Genomic DNA, 18469 nt, shown 5'->3' with positions numbered 1-18469 from the left:
ATTCCGCCAATGTTTAACCATTTGTCATGTGTATGAATAAATGGTGAAATCAACCACGTGAGTGTCTTGACTGAACTGTTATTGAGTATCTTTACTGTCTTTCTTTGTTTCTTTCTTCTTTGTTTTAGTGATGGCCAAAGCAATCAGACTCATTGCATATCATCTACTTAGTTTGCTGTGATCTGACCAGTTCTGCTGCAATGAAGTATCTACTGTATACAGTACAGTATATATTTGATGTTACAAATGTGAAATGACGATGTAGAACAGACATTCCCGTTGTTTCTTGATTGTATACTAAATTATTGTTGACTGTACCATCTTCAAATTTAAGCTACACATAGAACCTGGAGGTCTGTAGCTCTTGTGAGATTAATTTAAGGGGGCCGAGTTTTAAGCCAACATCCATTGTTCATCCCTCAGAGAGGAAGATGGAGATCTTGGCTGTACATAAGAGGTGGGCAGGGATGCCAAAGAAGGGGATGCGTCGTAAATATGTTAACTGCCACATGCTATTATTGTGTTTTGAATATCCGAGAAATCCAATTTTTTGGGCACACCTTCAAAAGACAATATGTAGAAATATAAAAAGATTTATAACACCAGAGGATCTCGCAGTTGTAACGCTGTTGTAATCTGAAATGCAATCTTCAATTATGAGACGAAATATTGCACAACTGAGTGGTTTTAATTTCAGAAAAGTTAAGTCACGTCTGTTTTGTATAACAGTATTGTCTTTCTTGCTATAAGAACCAGGGTCTCACTTCTCATTTGCTTGTAGTCTAATTAACTACTGCTAATTGACCACCAATTGGAAATGAAATAATTTTACTCAATTCATTAGAAACACACATGGAGTATAGCATGTTCAGTTATTGGTCTTCAGCTTAAATGTACCCTTTGATGACAAAGGGTACCTGTTGATGTATTTTATTATTTATGTTTATACCGTCCAGTGACACTAGGTGAAACCATACAACCATTTTAGATTCAGATTTCAAGAATCCCTTTTCCCTAACCCCAAGTTGATCAAGGAGTTTGCAGAGGTCGTCAACAGGGGTAAGAGCATAATCACATACATTACATTTTACATGTAGTCATTTAGCAGACGCTCTTATCCAGAGCGACTTACAGTAAGTACAGGGACATTCCCCCCGAGGCAAGTAGGGTGAAGTTCCTTGCCCAAGGACACAACGTAATTTGGCACAGCCAGGAATCGAACCAGCAACGTTTGTATTACTAGCCCAATTCCATAACCGCTCAGCCACCTGACTCCCTCACGGACTCCCATATGACATCAATTCTGTACGTTAGGATCTGACCCCTCCATAGACACCATAAGTTCTAAATCGAGATGATTTCAGCATTGATCAACAATGCTGGGACAACAGCAGATGGCTTTGAGATGCAGATCGGTGTCAACCACATGGGTGAGTACAAGCATGTATTAACAGGGCACTTACACTTGGTCATTGCCAGGGAGATGCAAACATTTAACTTGTGTTTAGGCCACTGTTGATGATTTACCCTGATCCTATAATCTGAAATGTTGAGCGACCCCAAAATGATAATTAACGAAATAAGGAAGTACGGATTTAAGCATTTTATAATGCTGGAGTTCAAAGGTATTAATGGACTATAGTCAATGAATATAACAATAGATAACAAAGGTAAGTTACATAATTGAAAGACCCTTTCAAGGTTGAGGAAAGAAATCTGCCCTTAATCATTGAACTTGTTAACTGTCTATTCCATCAGTGATAATAGTGAGTACCCACTCACCATAAACTGTTTTCAGGAAGTTAATTTATTTCCAGGTCCTGTTTCTATAACTTAAGGATACTATGACAAAGAATAACTAAAGTAAAGTAGATGTTTTTTTTGTGTGGACCCCAGGAATACTAACAAACGCTTTGTGGAAGATAAAGGGGATAAAAAAGAAAGGAATTAATAAATACATAAAACTACAAAAAAGGAAACATACATGGTCAGTTAATTCAGCTCACAGGGTCTTGACACACTTAGCCTGACTTTGTCATACTCATAATTTTCTGGTCAGAATATGAGTCGGAGAAACCTCCGTTGGGCTGTGAGTATGGGGCGTGTTTGAACCGAACTCGTAAAACAAATGCCTCTTTGCTTAATTGGATAGACCTACAACCAATCAGAGCAACATAATATGTTGTATGTTGAAAACAAATTCAACTCAAGCGCTCTTTTGTGACGTGGTTGATTACGTTATTGTTGATCATCTGTCCATCATCGTATAAAGCCCGCCCTGACAATTTGATTGGTCCGAACAGCACCTTTTCGGACGTGGTTTTTCCCCAACCGAGGTTCTCCAGACCCAACATCCCGACCAAAATATTTTTGTTGTGGGCAGGGCTAAGTTGGGCTGACAGCTAGGCTATGAGTCACAGGACCTGATCAGGAGATCAGCCCCATCCAGGATCATCAACGTGTCTTCCATGGCCCACAGCTGGGGCACCATCAACCTGGACGACATCAACAGTGAGAAGGGCTACAACAACAACAAGGCCTACAGCCAGAGCAAACTGGCCAACATCCTCTTTACTTACCTACAGGCCAAGAAGGTCATCTTTATCATTTGGTTAATGTACGGGACTCTGTACTGCAGCAGTCTATTTACCCTTGAGTTCCTCAAACATGAATGCTTTGTGTGCTGTCGCTGCAAAATTATACAGTGTTGTACTTGAGATATGATGTTGTTGCACAGTGTCTGGTCGAATAGAGATTGTTATTTGGCAATCATATAAAAACAGTATTTATTATTTTGTCTAGTAAAGCCTATACATTTGCTCTGTTGATGATGTAGTTACTGGAATACTGTGAGACACTGTTTGGCCTCATGTTGTGTGTCGTCTGTGTTTGCTCACAGTGACTGTGCCCCTGCCACCTGCTCCAGGGCTGCCACAGACGACAGCGTGGCTCAGAAACTGTGGGATCTCAGCTGTCAGATGCTCTCTATATCCTGGGATTGATGTGTGTCGACGTCATCACACTGCTACCTCATTCATTACATAAAATCAAATATACATTTTATGTTGAGTTGTACTAAACCCCCAATCATGACAATATTGAAATTATTATAAATATTTGCATAATATATTGTGCAGAAACTAAATACAAATGAAAATGTTCTATTTTAGCACCATAATCACAGGCTTTGAACTTTGTTCTGTAAATGGTTGAGGATGAGTACAGAACTTTTTCCACAGAGGAATAACATTGAGTTTACACTCAAAAAACAAAGATTATTGTTCCTGTTGACAAGTATATACTATACTGTACGTAATAACAATATAAATCTGCTTGTGGGACCTGGCGAGTTATTACTGTAACCTTCATCATTAAATGTATTCTTATTTATTTATATATATATTGTCTGTTCAGTGACATCGCCATTCACTGTTGCATCTGATGTAGATTTTATTACTCCACAGAATATGAATAGTTCAACTATTACTGTAGAGAGCACGTCTTATCTTGTTGCCACAGACAGTAATAGCACACTGTATAAAAGGGTCTGCTATCAGACCTGACGGGAATCCAGAGCAGGCAAGTTGTTCATCTAGAACCACACCTTAATTTCTTATAGAGAAGTTAAATTAACAAGAAAATGAATGAATGCAATACAAACTGCATTGAAAAGCCCTTATCAGAGGGTTTTGGAAAACTGGGCAACTTTGTTGGAAGGCATTACTGGTGGTTTTTTATTATTCCTCTGTTTGTCTCAGCCGGTCTCGGAGGAGGATTCTACTTCCTCAAAGACAGAGAGGCAAATGGAATTGAAGAGCAGTTTACACCCGTGAATGGACCTGCTAAAGACGAGAGACTCATTGTCAAAACTAACTTCCCAACTAATGACAGTGAATTCTCTCGCTTAAGATTGTATACCGAAGGGACTTTTGCTTCTCTGATTTTGAGTGACACGGTAAATGTGCTCTCAAACAACATTTTTGCAAAGATTGTTGAAATGGACCAACTTGTTAATGACATTAAAGTAGCAACAATTGGTTTCAATGACATTTGTGCTATGATTGTTGGAGAATGTATGACAAATTCGATTTTTGACATTGTTAAAACTCATGCTGATGCTGAGAGTACAAACATTACATACCCATTTAATGGTAGTATTTTCACTGCCTCCGAGATTGGTGGTGTGAAACTTAAACCAGGGTCAGAGCAAATTGAGAGTGCAAAAGCTATCAGGTTATTTTATTTCTTAAATGATGTGAACCAGACTGTGAATACAATGTGGCTGACAGAGTTCATCAACAACATTTCAAAGATTGAAGATAATGAGGTAAGAACTTTTAAGATTGTACGTATTTAGTACTACACATTCAAGTAAAACAGCGCTGCTATAATACAGTTTTTATAAAACCTTTGAACATAATTTTTCTTCTTCAAATAGACTTGGAATAATGCCAGTCTCATATCTCACAAATTATAACTTTTGAAGTTGGCGAGTGAAATCTTTTCCAAATTTGTTATGAGAAGTTGTTTTAAAAAAGTTGTGTGGGATGTACCACTAATGTGTTACCTTTCTTTGACAATTGTAGATGTCAGTTTCTTATTTCACTTCACTATCAAGAGAAGAAGAATTTGAAAAGAGCACAGACTCCATCATCCCTTTGTTTTCAGTGACGTATACCATCGCTATTACTTTCTCTATAGTGTCATGTACAAGGTATGTCTTTTGTTCATTGTACCTTACATAAACTTTATAATCACTCTTATTTATCTCTATACTGAAAATATTATCAAAAAACTATGGTAAACGAATGATGACGTTAAAAGTTGAAGCAGTTGTAAAGACTTATCTGCTGTACTTATTATTTACAGTATTGTTTGATGGATGAACTCTTAGCTAAAGAGAGGTGTGTTGTTTCTAGGTTGGACTGTGTGAGGAATAAGGTGTGGGTGGCCACCTTCGGTGTCCTCTCAGCAGGCTTGGCAGTGGTGTCCAGTTTTGGGTTGTTGCTCTACTGTGGGATGCCCTTCGCTACGACTGTGGCAAGTGCTCCATTTTTGATTCTGGGTAAGTTGACAGACTGCGGTTGTGACATACCAAACGAGTTAAGAGATATCCTGTGCTCTGTTATAATGCAACAATCTTAAAAGACAGGGTGTATGGAGATAACATACTGTGATAATTTGAATACTGTTTTTTCTTTTCTTTAGGAATCGGTGTTGATGATATGTTCATCATGATTTCTTGCTGGCAGAAGTCTCAAGTTAACCACAAAGTAGAGGACCGTATGGCAGAGACGTACAAAGAAGCAGCAGTTTCCATCACCATCACAACACTGACCGACGCCTTGGCTTTCTATATTGGTCTCTTAACTCCCTTTGCTTCTGTGCAGTCTTTCTGTATGTATACTGGCACTGCGGTTGTATTCTGTTACTTGTACAACATCACTTTCTTTGGTGCGTTCTTAGCACTGAACGGACGCAGAGAGAAAAGCAATAGACACTGGCTGACCTGCATGAAGGTACCAGAACCCAACTCTGCCAAGTACAACACATGTAGTGAAGGGGGCTACTATGATAAAGGGACAGGGAAGGAAGAACCAATGCCAATCAACAACTTTTTCAAGAGCCATTATGGGCCATTTCTGACAAAGAAGTTGACCAAGGGGTTTGTAATGCTTCTCTATGCTGGGTATTTGGCTGCAAGCATTTATGGCTGCTTCCAAATGAAAGAGGGCATCGATCTGAAACAGTTAGCAACTGATGACTCATATGTGGGTAGCTATTATGATGACGAGGACCAGTACTTCTCAGAATTCGGCCCGAATGTAATGGTTGTTGTTACAGACCCAGACTTCCAATACTGGGACGGTAATTCCCGGAACAGGCTTGATGATTGTCTTCACAAGTTTGAGGATTTAACTATTGATAATCGACCATTGGTCGACAAAAATATGACTATATCTTGGCTAAATCAATATATGACATATGGAAATACAACAGGTTTGAATCTTACTGACCAAAAAACCTTTATTGATAATTTACATTTTTTTTTCAATCTTTCACCTGCCACACAAGATTTTAGACAGGATGTGAACTTTTCAGTGACTGAAGGGCATATATATGCCTCCAGAATGTTTGTCCAGACAGTTGATATTCGGACAGCCATTGATGAAAAGGACATGCTGAATGAGTTCAGAAAGACAGCTGAAGCCTGTCCTGAGGCCTTGGTTGTCTACCACCCTGCTTTCATTTTCTTTGATCAATATGCAGTCATTGTTAGTAACACCATCCAAAACATTGTTGTAGCCACTGTTGCTATGCTTGTCATCTCTCTTCTGCTAATTCCCAGTCCCATATGTTCCCTATGGGTGACCTTTGCCATTGCCTCTGTCATAGTTGGAGTTGCTGGTTTCATGGCTTTATGGGATGTTAACCTAGACTCTGTCTCCATGATCAATCTTGTCATCTGCATCGGGTTCTCAGTGGACTTCTCTGCTCACATTTCTTATGCCTTTGTCACAAGCAAACAGCCCACAGCTGATGACAAATTAATAGAGGCTGTTTTTAGCTTGGGGTATCCTATCATTCAGGGGGCTCTGTCTACTATTTTAGGAGTAGTGGTTCTGTCTGCATCTGAGAGCTACATCTTCAGAACATTCTTTAAAATAATGTTCCTTGTCATTTTGTTTGGGGCTTTACATGGTGTGACTTTTATACCAGTGTTTTTAAGCTTCTTTGGAAAATGTAGTATTCAAATCAATGATGAAAAGAAGGATATTGAAGAGTCTGACCCATCCAACCCACCAGTTTACCTTTATGCAAATCAGATAAGTATCAGTAAATCCAGTCCTAATTTAAATGTTTCAAAGTATAGCACTAATGAAAAAGTGAACAACGGATTTGAAACTGATGCTCAATTCAATAATTAAAAGAGGATAACTGTTCAATGACACAAATAAACATTTAAAATGTAAATTCCAATTGTTGTATTAGTTATGGGATAGATTATATGGCATGAAAGACTGATCATGACTAATATACATTACAAAGAATGTGCTGAATCCCTGCTGGACAAAAAAAGGATTTAGTTTTTGGATTTAAAAGATAAAACGGTTGTCTGTCTTTGTATTAGAGGCAATATTTTTAAATACTGAACGCAATAGTTTCAAATTGAAATGATTGTAAATAAACTCTATTTAGGTTTATAAGTGTACTACGTTATTTTAATAATTCGCTGTTATCTACAAGCTTCAAGTTATTTACAATATAAATACTGTACAGTTCATATTATGTTTTTAGATGGATGTTTTTGGGTCTGTTCAAATGGTGAAATACAATTTCATATTTTTTATCAATTTCTTATATGATTTGATTTTTTGCTTCACATTGTGTGACATACTTTATGACTAAAACCACTGTCTAACTCAGCATCGATGAGGATTAATTCCTTATATTGACTACTTTCTAATAGTGAGAGCTTAGCTTTGCCAGGATGGATTGCATTTTTCACTTCCAAGAGAGAGCTTTACAAAAGAGCATAGGTCACTGATCATAACAACGAGGTAGCCCCAAACATTGCAAGCAGCCAAAACATGAAGCATACATTGTGAAAAACCAAATAAGTTTCAAAGGGAAGAACCATAAGAGCATGCAGTTAAACAATTTACAATTAAACAACATGAAACTCAAAGTGCAAGAGTGTACCTGTAAAAGAACTATCAACAGTAAAATATTTCACAGCGAGTACAAGGTTTTAAATCCGTTATAACTAACCAACAAGAGCAACAAGTCTCTCAATAAGAGTCATTGTGATCCTGGGGGAAACTAACATCAGGTCCAGCCAAGCATTCGTAAGTGCCGTTGTACTCCCAGAACAAGTGCGTCTTGAGCCTTTGCTTGAAGGTGGGGAGACAGTCAGTGTCCCTGATGGAGGAGGGGAGCTGATTCCACCATTGGGGGGCCAGACAGGAGAAGAGCTTGTGTTGGGACCGGGCGCTCTTGAGCGATGGGACCACCAGACGGTTGCCAGAAGAAGACCGTAGGTGGCGGGTGGGATTGTAAGGCTGTAGGAGAGACTTGATGTGGTCGGGTGCAGCCCCGTTCACCGCTCGGAAGGTCAGTACCAGAGTCTTGAATCTGATGCGGGCCGTGATGGGATGCCAGTGGAGGGAGATGAGGAGCAGGGTAACATAGGAGCATCTGGGTAGATTGAAGACCAGGCGGGCCGCCGCGTTCTGAATTCTCTGGAGAGGGAAGATTGCACATGCTGGGAGACCGGCGAGCAGCGAGTTGCAGTGGTCCAACTTTGAGAGGACAAGTGCTTGGACTAGCAGCTGGGTGGAATGGTCAGACAGATATCTCCTGATCTTCCGTATGTTGTAGAGGGTGAATCTACAAGACCGAGAGACCGCAGCAATGTGGGCCGTGAGGGAAAGATGGTCATCCATGGACACCCCGAGGTTCCTGGCCGAGGATGGCCGAGGGTCACCGTAGCCGATCCCAGGGTGATTGAGAGATCGGGGGAGATGGAGGGTTTGGTCGGGATGATGAGTAGTTCTGTTTTGGCGAGGTTCAGCTATAGGTGGTGCTTGGTCATCCAGGCGGAGATGTCTGTGAGGCAGGCCTAGCTGAGATCCCCGGATCAGTTGGGGGGAATGACAGGTTGTTGTTCTGAGAGAGAAAGTTTGACAGTTGGTTAGATACAGCTCGTTCAATTGTTTTAGAAAAGAAGGGTAGCAGTGATACCGGTCTGCAGTTCTGGAGGACAGCTGGGTTAAGGGAGGGTTTTTTGATTAGAAGGCTAAGTCTTGGCCTGTTTGAAGGCAGAGGGGAAAGTGCCAGAAGTAAGAGAAGAGTCAAGGACATGGAGAAGAAAAGTTATGATGGAAGGAGAGATGGTTAGCTCTAAGTTTCAGACATTAAAGTTTGACCATGAATTAATACAGTAAATAACCAATTCAACTGTATACTTTAGTTCCAGCAATATCTTCATCTAACCTTTATTTGGAAACATATCAGATGCTTTATGGTGTCTTGTTAACGATTAACAAATTATCACAAAAAGTACAGAACACATTTTTTAACTCATGACAGGAACAAGGAAGTAAGATTTTTTTGTGGGGGGTCAATGAGAACAATAAACAAAGGCATTACTTCACACTTTATGTGCCATCCTTAAGTCTTATCACAGTCTTTGCTTTCTGCTCTTAAGATAAATGTAATTGATGTTTGGAGTAAGGGACCAGTCTCAGCATTTCGAGTCTCTATATCCATGCTCATGTTTAGATTTGTTTGACAACAAAAGGGTTGGTATTTCCAACTTACTAACGAACAACTTGGGAATAAAAATTTTCCAGTACAAGATTTATATTGAGCACACTGAATTCCCAATGAAAAGGTATTCATAAATGTATACAACCTACATATCTGTATTGATAACTTAATTGGAACTTTAGTGACACATCTGTCCTTGTATTGTTTTTCTGTTTTGTCTTGTTGTTCTATTTGTGATGTAATAGCCTGCATGGAGAATACCAAATGAAATTCCTAGGATTGTATACATGGCAAAATAAAGTTGAATTTAATTTAATTGGATATGCAGCCGTCATGGAAACCTGGCTTGTGTTTGCTGATGTGTCTGTTTCACTAAGTGATTCATAACTGATTAAGGTAGAAAGGATAGTGGACCTTATCAATTAATGCAATACCTATTTGAAACTTGCTTGATAAGTCAAGGAAAAATTTCTGTGACAACAGTATATTTTTTTATGGTGTCTATTAGTTACTTATAAAATGTGATGACTCAAAGAAAAAAAGTCATTCATGGTCAAAGAACAGAAGAAAAAAAGTAAACCAAATTTGGCTTTACCAATGTTAGAATGTGCATTGATCGATTTGTTTAGGTAACTTCCTGGAACAGTACTTTTATTTTCTTGTTTCCTTGTACTATTTGGATTGCATTGCTCTGCATTTAATGCTTTGAGGATCTCATTTTAAGAATTAACTCTTGTTTGTATTTATTATAATGATTTGTTTCCCATATTATTGGATTTCACCACTTTATACATTCTCCAATTGTATTAACTTCAACAGACTGTATTTTTTTCAGGTGTCTGATACTATATGTTATTAGTTTTTCAACAACCCCTCCCACAAACACACACACAAACATACACAAACACACACACACACTCTGGAGTGGAATATTTGTGAATTATTCTGGACTGTGTATCTGTGAAGGCAATGATGAAGGAAAAATTGTTATGGGATTTTTCCATCCTGTTATAGAGTATCTTTACTTACTTTCATTGTTCTTTGTTTTAGTAATGGCCAAAGCAATCAAACCTATTGCATATCATCTACTTAGTTTGTTGTGATCTGATCAGTTCTGATGCAATGAAGTATCTACTATATACAGTACAGTATATATTTTATGTTACAAAAGTGAAATGATGATGTACAACAGACAATTTGGTTGTTTCTTAATTGTACACTAAATTGTCGTAGATTGTACCATATTCCAATTTAAATGAAATACTTAGTTGGATTAATATTACAGAAGAATGTTTCAAAATCCTGTATTTGTACACTATGTAACCAGGATTATAGAAAATGAATCACTAATGATGACATAAACATCATAAGCTTTAAATAAATACTAAAGAAAAACAGTGAACAAAGTTTTTAAATATATAGAATTGTTATTGTATCATTATAAAACTTGTATAAAACTGTTAAAATGTTTTCAGAAGTGAAATATGCAAAAGTTATAATCATTGTCATAATTATTTAATGAGTAAATTAACATATTTCTTAAAAAACAAAATTTAACAAGTTTCAAAATGTCAACATCCTTTTCTTATGGAAATCAGATAAACAAATATAATGAATGCACTGTTACATAGTAAGTGGGAAGGTCAATAAAGGTGAACTATTGCACTAGGAGTTACATCTTTTCTGTAATGGTAAGACAGAGAAGAGTTCCACATACTGTTTTTCAACTATTGTGTGGTTCTCAAACAGTAGGAAATCTAAGCGGTACATTGATAATCTACTTTAGAAGCAGTCAGGATCAAATGCATAATTCACCCTTTCACCAGTATTTGAGACATTTAAATTATCATCGGATTTGCTAAAACTCATCTGATCTGCATACATGTTAACTGGTGAGTTGGATGTGTCAGACTGATCATTGTTCTTCTTTTCATCACTGATTTGAGTGCTACATTTTCCAAAGAAGCTTAGAAACACTGGTATAAAAGTCACACCATGTAAAGCCCCAAACAAAATGACAAGGAACATTATTTTAAAGAATGTTCTGAAGATGTAGCTCTCAGATGCAGACAGAACCACTACTCCTAAAATAGTAGACAGAGCCCCCTGAATGATAGGATACCCCAAGCTAAAAACAGCCTCTATTAATTTGTCATCAGCTGTGGGCTGTTTGCTTGTGACAAAGGCATAAGAAATGTGAGCAGAGAAGTCCACTGAGAACCCGATGCAGATGACAAGATTGATCATGGAGACAGAGTCTAGGTTAACATCCCATAAAGCCATGAAACCAGCAACTCCAACTATGACCGAGGCAATGGCAAAGGTCACCCATAGGGAACATATGGGACTGGGAATTAGCAGAAGAGAGATGACAAGCATAGCAACAGTGGCTACAACAATGTTTTGGATGGTGTTACTAACAATGACTGCATATTGATCAAAGAAAATGAAAGCAGGGTGGTAGACAACCAAGGCCTCAGGACAGGCTTCAGCTGTCTTTCTGAACTCATTCAGCATGTCCTTTTCATCAATGGCTGTCCGAATATCAACTGTCTGGACAAACATTCTGGAGGCATAAATATGCCCTTCAGTCACTGAAAAGTTAAGATCCTGTCTAAAAGCGTGTGTGGCAGATGAAAGATTGAAAAAAATTGGTAAATTATCAATGAAGATTTTTTTGTCAGTAAGACTCAAATTTTTTGCAATTCCATATGTCAGATATTGATTTAGCCAAGATATATTCATATTTTTGTCAACCAATGGTCGATTATCAATGGTTAGATCCTCAAACTTGTGAAGACAATCATCAAGTTTGTCCCGGGATTTAGCATCCCAGTATCGGAAGTGTGTGTCTGTCACAACAACCATCACATTTGGGCCGAATTCTGAGAAGTGCTGGTCCTCGTCATCATAATACCTACCCACATACGAGCCATCAGTTGCTAACTGTTTCAGATCGATGCCCTCTTTCATTTGGAAGCAGCCATAAATGCTTGCAGCCAAATACCCAGCATAGAGGAGCATTACAAACCCCTTGGTCAACTTCTTTGTCAGAAATGGCCCAAAATAGTTCTTGAAAAAGTTGTTGATGGGCATTGGTTCTTCCTTCCCTGTCCCTTTATCATAGTAGCCCCCTTCACTACATGTGTTGTACTGGGCAGAGCTGGGTTCTGGTACCTTCATGCAGGTCAGCCAGTGCCTGTTGCTTTTCTCTCTGTGTCCGTTCAGTGCTAAGAACGCACCAAAGAAAGTGATGTTGTACAAGTAACAGAATACAACTGCAGTGCCAGTATACATACAGAAAGACTGCACAGAGGCAAAGGGAGTTAAGAGACCAATATAGAAAGCCAAGGCGTCGGTCAGTGTTGTGATGGTGATGGAAACTGCTGCTTCTTTGTACGTCTCTGCCATACGGTCCTCTACTTTGTGGTTAACTTGAGACTTCTGCCAGCAAGAAATCATGATGAACATATCATCAACACCGATTCCTAAAGAAAAGAAAATACAGTATGCAAATCGTTACAGCATGTAATCTACATACACCCTGTTTTTTAAGATTGTTGCATTGTAACAGAGAACAGGATCTCTCTTAAATCATTTGGTGTGTCACAACGTTAGTCTGTAAACTTACCCAGAATCAAAAACGGAGCACTTGCCACAGTGGTAGCGAAGGGCATCCCACAGTAGAGCAACAACCCAAAACTGGACACCACTGCCAAGCCTGCTGAGAGGACACCGAAGGTGGCCACCCACACCTTATTCCTCACACAGTCCAACCTAGAAACACACCTCTCTTTAGCTAAGAGTTCATCCATCAAACAATACTGTAAATAGTAAGTACAGCAGATAACAGCTTGTTAAAACTGCTTCAAGCTTTTTACCTCATCATTTGTTTATCATTGTATTTTCGATAATATTTTCATTATAGAGATAAGTAAGAGTTATTATAAAGTTGATGCAAGGTAGAATAAAGACAATACATACCTCATACATGACATGATAGAGAAAGTAATGGCGATGGTATACGTCACTGAGAATAAAGGGATGATGGAGTCTGTGCTCTTTTCAAATTCCTCTTCCCTTGACAGTGAAGTGAAATAAGAAACTGACATCTACAATTGTCAAAGAGAATAAGACATTAGTGGTACATCCCACAAACCATTTTTGAAACAACTTCTCATAACAAATTTGGAAAAGATTTCACTCGCCAAAATTTAATTTATCAGATCGCCAGGCTTGCAATAATCCAAGTCTATTTGAAAGAAACAAATATGATGTGTTCAAAGTTTTTATAAAAAACAGCTAAATAACAGATTTTCTACTGTACGTTATGCGTTATAGCAACGCTGTTTTATATGAATGTACTGGTACTAAATGTGTACAACCTTAAAAGTTCTTACCTCGTTGTTTTCAATCATTGAAATGTTGTTGATGAACTCTGTCAGCCACTTTGTATTTACAGTCTGGTTCACATCATTTAAGAAATAAAATAGCCTGATAGCTTTTGCACTCTCAATTAGTTCTGACCCTGGTTTAAGTTTCACACCACCAATCTCAGAGGCAGTGAAAATACTACCATTAAATGGGTATGTAATGGGTGTGCTATCAGCATCAGCAGGAGTTTTAACAATGTCAAAAATTGAATTTGTCATACATTCTCCAGCAATCTTAGCACAAATGTCACTGAAGTCAATTGTTGCTACTTTAATATCCTTAACAAGTTGGTCCATTTCAACAATCTTTGCAAAAACGTTATTTGAGAGCACATTTACTGTGTCACTCAAAATCAGAGAAGCAAAAGTCCCTTCAGTATATAGTCTCAAGCGAGAGAATTCACTGTCATTGTTTGGGAAGTTAGTTTTGACAACAAGTCTCTCGTCTTTAGCAGGTCCATTCACGGGTGTAAACTGCTCTTCAATTCCATTTGCCTCTCTGTCTTTGAGGAAATAGAATCCTCCTCCGAGACCAGCTGAGACCAACAGAGGAATAATAAAAAAACACCAATGATGCCTTCCAACAAAATTGCCCAGTTTTCCAAAACCATTTGACATGGGCTTTTCAATGCAGTTTGTATTGCACCGAGTCATTTTTGAAAACGTATAAAATCTAATAAAAACTATCTCAACTTAAAGTTCAGGAGCAGAAAACGTGCTTCCTTTGACTTCCACCCAGCTGACAAGATAATAGTAGTCTGCTATAACTGTGGAAACATTTATTTCCTTCAAATTGTTGACCAAGTAATGACACATGGGCGTTTCTGGCTGCATCAGATAAAGTACAATTAACCATTAACTAGTGTGGTTGCTTCCACAGAAGGCAGTAATCACTCACAATTTGTCTGGAGCGAAACCAGACACATTTACAGTAACATGGAACAATGACTGTGCTATACAGTTTATGGGGACAGTCTATGTCTATGCATAGACCCTCAGATCTGATTGTAATTCTGTCAAAATAACAGCACCCAACTTTATTTAGAATTGAAGCATTTATCCTCCATTTGTTTGTGACTTGTGCTTTAAGGGATCTATTCTAGATCATATAGAAGTACATACAATTTGGTTAACACACATTAACTTATTAATTTAAACATGTTATTGACTACAACAGATATGTTAATTACAACACACATTTTATAATGCTTTATTTAACAAATGGTAAATATGCAAAATTACGACCCCTCAAATGTTCATTAATGTCAATATAATGGCTAACATTAGAATTGAATTTGCAAGTATGTGTAAATGTTATACACATACTTAAAAAAAAGAATATAAAAAAAAAAAGAATTTTTGTACTTCCTGTGTAATGTGACCGTGCCTAGGTTTTGACTATCTTCAACCGAATCTTTATGGAATCAAAATATATTTATATAATGAACAGCGTTTGATGATAGGGCCCCTGTCAGTCAGGGGGCCTTAGAATCGTCCTTACTTTCCCCCCCATATACGGCGCTCCTGCTTTGAGGGATTTAGCCCCTTCAAGGCCCAGGAAGGGGACAGTAGCTTAGCGACTGTCTCCTTGTTTTGATTCGGTAGTTTCCCTTGAGGAAGCAAATACCAACAAAAGAGCCTACTATATGGACAACGGTGTGCTAATGCGCAAATGGAAAGCGCTTGACATAGCCGGTGAGTGGAGCATTATGTCACTGGTGGTGCTTCCCACTTCGTATAGATAGCAAGTCCTGTCTGTGGCTCATGATCCGGCATGGTCTGGCCACTTAGGGATCTCGAAAACATACGACCGAATACTTCAACACTTTTTCTGGCCTGGGTTGAAATCGGATGTTGTAGACTTCTGCATAACCTGTCATGTGTGTCATATCATGGGTAAACCCAACCAAACCACTCCCCGCGCTCCTCTTCGTCCAATTCCAGTAGTGGGGGAACCGTTTGACAGGGTCGTTGTTGATTGTGTGGGCCCGTTACCCAAAACAAAATCAGGAAACTATGTTTTTTGACCTGTGCTAGGCTACTACCCTGAAGCAGTTCCATTACGGAATATTACCGCAAAACTGTGACCAAAGCGCTCATCAAATTCTTTACGACGTTTGGTCTTCCAAAGGAAATTCAAACTGATCAGGGAGGCAACTTCATGTCCAAGCTGCTGACACGTGTTGCAGAATCTCTCTATCCGCCACCAGACGTCAAGTCCTTATCACCCAGAAAGCCAAGGTGCGTTAGAGCGCTAGCACCAAACGCTCAAATCGATGCTGCGCAAGTATTGTCTGTAAACGGAAGTCGATTGGGACGACGAGGGAGTACGATATGTAGTATTTGCAGTTAGGGAGACAGTACGAGAATCTTTGGGTTTCAGTCCTGCCGATTTAGTGTTCGGACATACACCGAGGGGTCCGTTGAAAATACCAAAGGAAAATATCCTTAGTTTCGTTTAAATCACCTACGAGTGTGCCAAAGAATGTGTATGACTATGTGCATGAGATGCATAATCGTCTCCATGACGCACACCAGTCTCTTTTGTCAATCAAGACAAAGATGAAAAATCGTTATGACAAGACGGCTAAAAGCTGCGAGTTTAAGGAAGGAAATCAGGTGTTAGTGTTACTGCCTGTACAAGGCTCATCTCTAACTGCTCGATACACCGGTCCACACATGGTGCAGAGAAATGTTAGTGACACTACATTTAGACATTTAGCAGACGCTCTTAATGTTTCTTTCATGACGCTCTTTCACTAATTACATTGTGAAAACAACGGAGCGGAGGCGCTCGGTTGTGTCATGTATACATGTTAAAAAAGTATCACATGCGTATACCACATCTGTTGCCCAGTACCCAAGACCCAGCTGTCGTGGCCACTGTGCTGCACTCAGACCATGGACTGATTAAGAAACCATGGGCCCCTGGGCCTGGATGTGTCAAGGCCCCCCCCCCTCACCGCAAAAAAAAGCAAACATTTCTCTTGGCAAAACATTTTTGTTGTTGTCAGGAATAATATTGATATTGTTGATTAAAAACGCAAAAGTACTCGAGTAATTAACAAAAAAACTTTTATATTACAAAAATATTTGATAGTTGTAACCATAGACTAGAACGACATTTGTAGCCCACACTCTCTTTCTTGAAAAATTACTATCATAGGCTTAACAATATTATATCTTCAATAAATGGTGTGTTTGGGGTGCTTAGACACAGCTCTAATGCTATTGTTTTGCACTTGCTTTTTGGATTTCTCCCTACAAAGTTGAAGGGCCCATATTGCATGGAGTTCTCAGCCCCTCTAAAGTCCTATAGATAAACTGAGGGGATAAACACTCACTTGAAAGGTATCATGAAGGTTTCTTTCTTGTGACATCTTCAAAGTGAATGTTTAGGCTATTTTTTATTTTAATCAGTGGGACTTTTGGGGCCCTGTTAAAGACATTATTGACTTAAGCCTAGCATATACCGGCTACGGCGCATATCATCATATCAATACCCTAGTACATCAAGTTAATAACAGCGACGATACGCCGAGGCTCTGGGTTATGGGCCCCCTGAGCTCATGGGCCCCTGGGCCTGGTAGGCCCGTTGGTTAATCCATCCCTGACTCAGACGCCTCTCCAATCAGGAGATGGGTTGGAGCTAAAGACCGCTCATGTGCAGGGTGAACGGTTGAGTAATTTGGATTGTCTGAAAGTCTTACCGTCCATAATGCCACATTTAGAAAGCGGTAAACAACACAAACTAGTAACCTTAATCCGTACTTTTCCTGAAATCCTTAAGGATGTTCCGAGCCATAGGCCTACCACTGTGCTGGAGCACAGCGTGGATGTAGGGGGTGCTGCTCCGATTCGACAGCACCCATATAGAGTCAACGCCCGTAAACGGGAGCTGATGAGAAAAGAGACAAATTTGTTGGAGAATGACATGGCAGAACCCAGTAGCAGCCCATGGAGTTCTCCATGCATTTTTGTGCCAAAGCCGGATGGGGGGGGGGGGGGGGGGGGGGGGGGGGAGTTGGTGGCTTTCTGGTAAGCATTGTGTTGTGTGTGGGTAAAGCTCACTACTGTGTTTAGGCCTGTGTATTTCAATTCCCGTCTGTGATAACCGTTAACCTTGTGTCTTGTTTCTTATGTCTTTATGTTTGAGTTTTGGGCTGCTTTGTTTGTAGTGTTTTAGTAGTGTTAATTGTCGTATCATAACATATTTTTTGTTCTTTGGTTCAGGGACTGGGGAGTAGTTTTGAGCAGCCCCGGGGTATCACCCGTAGGGATTATTCTTTGTCTAAATACACTAACTAGACCTGGGCAGACCAGTCCTGTACTTTTGGTTGGGGCGTTCGTGTGTTAGCTTTGCTTTGTGTTTAGCTTTTGGGAAGTAGCATAGCACAGGTTAGGGGTGGGAGCTTTATGTTGATGTATTTCCTTTGGTCCTGTCCAGCCCTCCCCTTGTCCCTAATTGTTATTATTATCATCCTTATATACTGAACCGTGGCGGTAAATACAAGCCGTAGTTTAACCACCAACTGGCTGTCTTTGCTCACACTCATTACTCCATGCCCCTTTCACCAGTCTCTGAGGGTCTCAGAGCAGTGGGGGAGGTCAGGTTCCCTCCGTTATAGGCATAGACTCATAACACCAATTATTAGAAAGTAGTCAATATAAGGGATTACATCGCATTGATGTTGAGTTAGACAGTGTTTAAAGTCCTAAAGTCTGTCATTTAATGTAAAACAAATAATCAAATCATAAAAAAA

The 18469-nt window shown here is 39.3% G+C and overlaps 2 protein-coding genes across 2 annotated transcripts; one reads left to right on the top strand and one right to left on the bottom strand.

The window, feature by feature from the left end:
• The first annotated feature begins 3640 nt into the window (after positions 1–3640).
• LOC124470355 (patched domain-containing protein 3-like) lies at positions 3641–6929 on the top strand. Its single transcript, XM_047024195.1, has 4 exons — positions 3641–4327; positions 4587–4714; positions 4920–5065; positions 5209–6929. Exons 1-4 carry the CDS (start codon positions 3641–3643, stop codon positions 6927–6929), a joined length of 2682 nt encoding a protein of 893 aa, XP_046880151.1.
• A 3945-nt stretch (positions 6930–10874) lies between these two features.
• On the bottom strand, positions 10875–14430 carry LOC124470215 (patched domain-containing protein 3-like). Its single transcript, XM_047023992.1, has 4 exons — positions 13674–14430; positions 13258–13385; positions 12905–13050; positions 10875–12761 (listed from the first exon to the last, which is right to left on the bottom strand). The coding sequence occupies exons 1-4, from the start codon at positions 14358–14360 to the stop codon at positions 11056–11058; spliced, it is 2667 nt and encodes an 888-aa protein (XP_046879948.1). The 5' UTR covers positions 14361–14430; the 3' UTR covers positions 10875–11055.
• Positions 14431–18469: the final 4039 nt, after the last annotated feature.

This window comes from Hypomesus transpacificus, chromosome 8, assembly GCF_021917145.1.
Source record: "Hypomesus transpacificus isolate Combined female chromosome 8, fHypTra1, whole genome shotgun sequence".
NCBI classification, from domain to species: domain Eukaryota; kingdom Metazoa; phylum Chordata; class Actinopteri; order Osmeriformes; family Osmeridae; genus Hypomesus; species Hypomesus transpacificus.
Note: the sequence above shows the minus strand (reverse complement) of the source record. Positions and strands in the feature narration are given on the sequence as shown.